Source organism: Sorghum bicolor, chromosome 9, assembly GCF_000003195.3.
Source record: "Sorghum bicolor cultivar BTx623 chromosome 9, Sorghum_bicolor_NCBIv3, whole genome shotgun sequence".
Classification (NCBI taxonomy): domain Eukaryota; kingdom Viridiplantae; phylum Streptophyta; class Magnoliopsida; order Poales; family Poaceae; genus Sorghum; species Sorghum bicolor.
This window is the reverse complement of record NC_012878.2, coordinates 40,474,594-40,482,029: the sequence shown is the minus strand read 5'-3', so window position 1 is coordinate 40,482,029 and position 7,436 is coordinate 40,474,594. Positions and strand designations below refer to the sequence as shown.

Below are 7,436 nucleotides of genomic sequence, written 5' to 3'. Positions count from 1 at the left end.
ATCGACCAGAATCACATAAATCGGAGTTACGATGCAAAAGTTATGGCTAAAACAAGTTGGATGGCAATTCTGTAGATAAACTGAACTATTTTTCGTATTTAAAACTAATTAAAACTGAATTAAAAGAGATTTGGATTAAATATATAAAACCAACGGGTGCAGGGCCTAAACTGTAAAAAACCAGGGGCATATTTTAAACAAAATCATAACTAAATGGAGCGCGGGTTGATTTCAAAGAAACCCAGGGGGGTTTTTGCAAAAACGCAGGGGGGCGCGGGCGCGTGGCCAGCTTGGCCACGTGGCGGTGGCGGGCTGGCCGGTCCACGGCACAGTGCGGTGGACCGGGGCGCGGGGCAGGGGGGCCGTGGTCCATGGTGGACCGCGCCTGCGGGAGCGGGCGCTGGCGGCTGCATGGACCCGGTCCATGTGGACCGGCGTGCGGGGCGGCAGGCCTCCACGGTGGACCGCGCGCCGGAACGGGGGTGAGCGCAGGCGGCGGCGCCATGACCGGCCGCGGCGAGCTCGCAGCGGCGGCGCTGCGGGGCACGGCGGGACGAGCGGAGGGCACGGGCGGGGTCGGCTTGACACGGCGAGCGCGATGGCGGGCTTACCTCCGCGAAACGACGAAGGCAAAGAGAAGCTCGACGGCGGAGCTCGCGGCGACGGATGTCGGCGGCGGGTTTTCGAAAGGCGGCGGCGCTCGGGATTCGGCGAGATGGCGGCTAGGGTTCTAGGGGCGCGTGCGGGCGAGGCTGAGGCCTATTTAAAGGCGCGGGCGAACCTCGTTTCGCGGGCGGGCGCGGAAACCGAGGAGGAGGCGGCGCGGCTGCCCCGTCTGTTTCGGACGGGAGGTTGGGGGCGACCACCCCACTGACAAGTGGGGCCCACCTGTCGGCGGCAGGGAGCTGGGGCGGGGGTGCTGCGCTGCAGCTGGGCCGCGGCTGGGCCGCAGAGGCCCACGCGGGCGCGCAGGGAGAGGGGGAAGCCGGCCTAGGGCGCTTGCCCCTTTTCTTTTTTCTTTTTTTTAAAACAGATTTCTCCTATTTTCTTTCTTGCTCCAAAACTCAAACAAGCACAAATAAACAAATAATTCAAGCGAAGATTTATGCAGCAGCATGAATGCACACGAACACGTTTTCTACCTTATATTTCATTTTATTTAATTTTGTAAATTATTTAATAATTCCCAAAAATTCAAACTGGGCAAAATTAAATCAAATTCAAACTAAATTTAAAATTCAAAAATTTGGAGTGTTATACTCTGCCATAAGCACATAATGCACATCTGTCATGACAACCTTGATGTAGATCATCTTGGGAGATTGTACCTGCGTGTTTACAAAAAATGTACCAAGACCTGCCATTGTTGGAGTCACTTGTAGGTGATCTAGAGTGGTGGATGTATCCACGTAGCACCTAACTCTAGACAGGACAACCAGTTCCTAGATGATGTAACTGCTCATTAGAGAGATGGGGTGTCAAGGTATCTAGGACTCAGAGTCCCCCGTCTATAATTGTGTCTCTTGGCTGATTCCCTTGGATCGCCTAGTGACTGTTTATATGCGCTGCAATCGCGTGGTGATGTCTTCCTTTGAAACCTAGCATCATTCCTGGCTTTCCACAAATATCACAAAGTGAAGTAACAAGTGTTGTTAGTCATGTAGTAGCTAGAAATTAGGCCGGGTTTAGATCAAAAAGTTTTTAGATTTTAACACTGTAGCACTTGTATTTGTATTGATTATTATTGTCCAACCATGGACTAACTAGACTCAAAATATTTGTCTCGCAAATTACAGTCAAATTGTGCAATTAGTTACTTTTTTATCTATATTTAATGCTTCATGCATGTGTCACAAGATTCGATGTGACGAGAAATCTTGGAAATTTTTTAAATTTTAAAATAAACTAAACAAGGCCTAGTCCAACTTTGATCAACTGGATGCTTTACAATTAATTTTAGTTATTTTTTATGTGGCTCACAATTAACTATTGTTATTACTTTTTTTAAAAAAATATAGATAGAATGTTATTATACAAAATATCTCCACTACTATATAATACACCACTTAAAACTTTCCTAAATCCACACACAAAACTACCCCCACAGTCATGCCTAATCTAAGTACACCCACCTAATTGCACACAGTGATGTCTAATTTACAAAATTAAGGGGGGAGATTAACTCTAAATATCATCTTGCGGCCAGGAACGCTCAGATCAAACTCATCACTCACCCCTCCGCGCGCCGGAACGAGGTCGCGACTGTCCGCTGCCTCGACTCCCTCCCACACGCCGCACGAGGTCGCGACTGTCCGCTGCCCCGGCTCCCTCCCACGCGCCCCTCCCACGCGCCGCACGAGGTCGCTCAACGCCGCCGCCAGGTCGCTCCTGCCCGCCAGCGCCGCGGCCAGGATCCCTGCCCACCACCGTCGCCGCCCTGCCCGCCACCGACGCCGCCAGGGCGCCCCTGCCCGACACCAGCGAGCCCCTGCCGAGGACGCGCCCTTGCCGAGGACGCGGACACCAGCGAGGGCCGCTGCCGTCACGCGCCCAGCCGAAGGTGCCCCTGCCCGCCACCGACGCCGCCCTGCCCGCCAGGGCGCCAAAGACGCCGCCAGGGCGCTCCTGCCCGCCAGCGCCGCGGCCAGGACCCCTGCCCGCCACCGTCGCCGTCCTGCCCGCCACCGACGCCGCCAGGGCGCCCCTGGTCGCCACCGACGAGCCCCTGCCGAGGACGCGCTCCTGCCGAGGTCGCGGACACCAGCGAGGGCCGCTGCCGTCACGCGCCCAGCCGAAGGTGCCCCTGCCCGCCACCGACGCCGCCCTGCCCGCCACCGACGCCGCCAGGGCGCCCCTGGTCGCCACCGACGAGCCCCTGCCGAGGACGCGCCCCTGCCGAGGACGCCGACACCGGGGAACGCCGCTGCCGTCACGCGCCCAGCCGAGGACGCCGACACCGGGGAACGCCGCTGCCGGCCGAGGACGCCGACACCGGGGAACGCTGCTGCCGTCACGCGCCCAGCCGAGGACGCCGACACCGGGGAACGCCGCTGCCGTCACGCGCCCAGCCGAGGACGCCGGCACCGGGGAACGCCGCTGCCGTCACGCGCCTAGACGAGGACGCCGGCACCTGAACATCCCTGCAGGTATCAAGGGCTAATTCTCTGCAGCACCTGAACATTAGTGGAACATTTATCACAGAATAATCGTTGTAGCCATTGGGCTACAGCTCATGTGATGTGTTAATTAGGAGAGTTGTGGCTAAGGGCAGAGACATATAGTTGAAGTAAGCTTCAATAAATATTTTTTCTAATTATTTAATTTACTATTTTCTCATGAAACTGTCCACATAATTTGATTGCTAAAAAAAATAGATGAGTAGACTGACATGGAATTACTTATACTCTTTGTTAGATCTGTAGGGAACTAAAATGAGAACAACAGAGAGAGACCGGATGTGTTATATGGATCTTTGTTGTGATTCAGTGCCTTATGCTGCTGCATATACATGTAGTGTGGAAATTTTCAGTTACTTACCAACCCGTTCTTTCACTAAACAGCGCCTCTTGTAAACTCAAATTGAATCTCAGCAGTATCTTTTTTATTCAGAGAACTAGAGCAGCTAATGTGTGCTCCCCTTTGTTGTTCGTGTGATGTCTCATTCTGGGACTGGTTGTGCCGGTGTGCTCCCCTTTGTCTGTTATATTGTCATCTAAAATGCTGGTGGATCAATGTTTGGGTTTTCTGCTGTTACCTAGATGGCTGGATCAATGAGTTTGAGATGCAAATTGCCTGTTTCTGAGAATTTTGAGAATTAATTATGCTTGACAGCAAACCCTTTTTCCTGATAATTGTTGTGTGTTCAGACAATTGTTGATCATTTGTTATTTTGGATGCTGGAAAATTTCATTTAGGATATGCAACTCTGGCATCACAATTGAGATTAGTGACAACCTGAAAAATGAAAATCATCACAATATCCTTTATTGCGTTGGAATTAAACCATGTGATGAGAAATGAAGAGATATTGGTAAATTTGGAACCATCTAATCCAATTTGTCTAATGCAGTAACCTTATGCTGAGTTCTCATAGAGATAAAAAGATCTTTGAGGGTCATTTCCATCGGTCCAGATAGCAGCAACTTGTGTGGTAGTAGGGGCATTATACCTTACAAACATATGCAAGAAACAATTAATGAAATAACACAAATAACATAAAATAATACAGAATTAATAGAGAGGATGTCATACCTTCGTTGGTCGGGTGTCACATTAGTGTTGAGCTCAATTACATAGTCATCAAGATTTGGAATGGCACCAACCCTGTTAAATGTTTGGACATAAGGGTTTCCTTCTTGTAGTATCCTGAGCACATTCCTTACAATGTTTATATCAAGATCAGGTGACCTTTTTACTCTATGGGACAATGTCTCATCATGTTCCGTGTCATAAAAGTAGAGTTGGAGGTGGCGTGGCCCTTTTGATCCTGGCACTAAATGGTCTAGACGATGATACAGGGCACCATGTACACGGAATGTATATATGCCAGTGCCCGCTGCAGTGCAGTATCTTCGGTCCAGTGTAACCCCGAGACTTGTGAAGGAGAAGTGTGAATTGAAGTACCGAATGTGTTTTCTAAAATACTTTGCATCAATATCTACCTGACTTGTGAACAACCTCTTCAACTCATCAGGTACATCAGGGATATGGACTTTTATCTTGCCCATTCGACAACAGAATCCTGGTGATTCACCTTCAAATCTCATGGCCCCACAATGTTGGCAGTCAGGAGCCTTCCTCAAAACATGGTGCCCTTTCGGCAAATTTTGGTAAACAAAATCATAAGGATCATCTGCGGCAGCATTGCCTGGGCAATCACCATCTATACGATATGACTGGAATGCACATTCTGTTTTTATATTGTAAAAATTTGTCAATATATGTTACAGAAAATTATATATTATATTTTTATAATTATATGATTGCAATAGTTAGTTACCTGCACCAAGAAGCTGCATGGTCTCAAAATCGTTAGGACCATCTTCTATCACCAATCCCTCATCTCCATCACGTAGATGCTCTGTTGCATAGCAGTTTAAAATTAGCATGAGGCACATACTTAAATGCCGACAAAGGAATCATTGCATTGATAATCAGAATTGTAAAACCAACCTTCATCATCAGAATCAATGCCTGCAGGTTCAAACAAAGCAGCATCAAACTCAACGTCATTGGCGTCTGTACACATCGGCTTTACATGTGTCTGAAGCATGCGGCTATCATTTTGTTCATCCGGAAGAGTAGGGCACGATCGGTTGCTGCTATCAACTGCTCTTGCTCTTTTATAGTCTCGTCTCTGTTGCAGCAATTTTGCCTTCTTTGTGGCATCCATATTTATGTACCAACTCCGACTTCTAAGCAGTTTGATATTGTCTGAAGTGGCACCTGGCCATCAAAGTACACAAGAGATATAATAGTAGATCTGTCATGTACCATCAAAATTTGCTCCCTATAGCAAGTAACAAACCTGGATTAATTACGGTGCCGTTTGAACTTTCAGTCTGCAAAGGCGCCAATGGTGGTCTTTGTTTTCTAACGTACTGATCATTCCTATGCAGCCAGTCCATAGAATCAGTAAGATCAATATTTTCTTGTCCAAGATGTATTGATGGCTGGCAAATGGCTGAAACACCAGTTTCTTGTGGTGACTTTTCTCCTGTGATACACATTCATTTTTTTACATATTATTTGATTTGCACCAATAAAGGACACATTTACAATTTATAATCAGCATTGACAAAGACAAGAACGTACCTAAGAGATATGGTGACAGAGACGGTGCCAAGGTCGAATGCACTGCTTCGGTCATTTGGACATCAGTGGCACCGGATATAGGTTCTACATCGCAGACCAGGTGTGGTTTTTTATTATCACCCTGACCAGGTGTATTTGCCACTGTTGCAGCTCTTATCATTGCACGATATTCACGTTGCTTCCTATTCCGTTCTTCTCTTTGTTCACTGGTTTCCTGGGCCCTCTTACGTGCGCGGTATTCACGTTGTTTTCTATTTCTCTCTTCCCTCTTTATTTTCTCCTCATCTGGAAAATATATTGTGGCGTGAGTTTCAGAAAAAAAATGCGAACTAAACCAGTTTCATTGGTCGTGAACATACTTGTTTCATCGGCGCTTTTACGACTGATAGTGTTTGATATGTCGCCAAACGCAGGGCGGGCTTCTCGCGGATCACCCATCGCAGACCTATAGACATGGAGTGCACTTCAAGACAATGGTCTGAAAATACTATTAGAAGATCTTACTTATTTGGTTTCAGAACAAGATAACAAATTTGCCAAAAGGGTTACTTAAAAACAACCATAAGGTTACGGCATTAGACAAATTGGATTAGATGGTTCCAAATTTACCAATATCTCTTCATTTCTCATCACATGGTTTAATTCCAACGCAATAAAGGATATTGTGATGATTTTCATTTTTCAGGTTGTCACTAATCTCAATTGTGATGCCAGAGTTGCATATCCTAAATGAAATTTTCCAGCATCCAAAATAACAAATGATCAACAATTGTCTGAACACACAACAATTATCAGGAAAAAGGGTTTGCTGTCAAGCATAATTAATTCTCAAAATTCTCAGAAACAGGCAATTTGCATCTCAAACTCATTGATCCAGCCATCTAGGTAACAGCAGAAAACCCAAACATTGATCCACCAGCATTTTAGATGACAATATAACAGACAAAGGGGAGCACACCGGCACAACCAGTCCCAGAATGAGACATCACACGAACAACAAAGGGGAGCACACATTAGCTGCTCTAGTTCTCTGAATAAAAAAGATACTGCTGAGATTCAATTTGAGTTTACAAGAGGCGCTGTTTAGTGAAAGAACGGGTTGGTAAGTAACTGAAAATTTCCACACTACATGTATATGCAGCAGCATAAGGCACTGAATCACAACAAAGATCCATATAACACATCCGGTCTCTCTCTGTTGTTCTCATTTTAGTTCCCTACAGATCTAGGACACTCCTATCAAAGCATCTTTGAGGGTCATTTCCATCGGTCCAGATAGCAGCAACTTGTGTGGTAGTAGGGGCATTATACCTTACAAACATATGCAAGAAACAATTAATGAAATAACACAAATAACATAAAATAATACAGAATTAATAGAGAGGATGTCATACCTTCGTTGGTCGGGTGTCACATTAGTGTTGAGCTCAATTACATAGTCATCAAGATTTGGAATGGCACCAACCCTGTTAAATGTTTGGACATAAGGGTTTCCTTCTTGTAGTATCCTGAGCACATTCCTTACATTCCACTACTATATAATACACCACTTAAAACTTTCCTAAATCCACACACAAAACTACCCCCACAGTCATGCCTAATCTAAGTACACCCACCTAATG

At 46.6% G+C, this 7,436-nt stretch overlaps 2 protein-coding genes across 2 annotated transcripts; both read right to left on the bottom strand.

Moving 5' to 3' along the window:
* Positions 2,115–3,181, bottom strand: LOC110430445 (spidroin-1-like). Its single transcript, XM_021448125.1, has 3 exons — positions 3,131–3,181; positions 2,982–3,050; positions 2,115–2,946 (listed from the first exon to the last, which is right to left on the bottom strand). The coding sequence occupies exons 1-3, from the start codon at positions 3,179–3,181 to the stop codon at positions 2,227–2,229; spliced, it is 840 nt and encodes a 279-aa protein (XP_021303800.1). The 3' UTR covers positions 2,115–2,226.
* On the bottom strand, positions 4,075–6,318 carry LOC8061323. Its single transcript, XM_002439556.2, has 7 exons — positions 6,174–6,318; positions 5,815–6,099; positions 5,528–5,716; positions 5,173–5,445; positions 5,000–5,080; positions 4,252–4,909; positions 4,075–4,168 (listed from the first exon to the last, which is right to left on the bottom strand). The coding sequence occupies exons 1-7, from the start codon at positions 6,250–6,252 to the stop codon at positions 4,075–4,077; spliced, it is 1,659 nt and encodes a 552-aa protein (XP_002439601.2). The 5' UTR covers positions 6,253–6,318.

What these genes read in the sequence shown, in the direction of transcription:
- LOC8061323 (XM_002439556.2), bottom strand. Translation starts at nt 6,252, where the DNA reads ATGGGTGATCCGCGAGAAGCCCGCCCTGCGTTTGGCGACATATCAAAC. An exon ending in TCTGTCACCATATCTCTTAG is followed by an intron (nt 5,717 to 5,814) that starts GTACGTTCTTGT and finishes TGTGTATCACAG; the next exon opens with GAGAAAAGTCACCACAAGAA. An exon ending in CGGCACCGTAATTAATCCAG is followed by an intron (nt 5,446 to 5,527) that starts GTTTGTTACTTG and finishes TTTGATGGCCAG; the next exon opens with GTGCCACTTCAGACAATATC.
- LOC110430445 (XM_021448125.1), bottom strand. Translation starts at nt 3,181, where the DNA reads ATGTTCAGGTGCTGCAGAGAATTAGCCCTTGATACCTGCAGGGATGTT. An exon ending in ATACCTGCAGGGATGTTCAG is followed by an intron (nt 3,051 to 3,130) that starts GTGCCGGCGTCC and finishes GCGTGACGGCAG; the next exon opens with CGGCGTTCCCCGGTGTCGGC. An exon ending in CGTTCCCCGGTGTCGGCGTC is followed by an intron (nt 2,947 to 2,981) that starts CTCGGCCGGCAG and finishes GGTGTCGGCGTC; the next exon opens with CTCGGCTGGGCGCGTGACGG.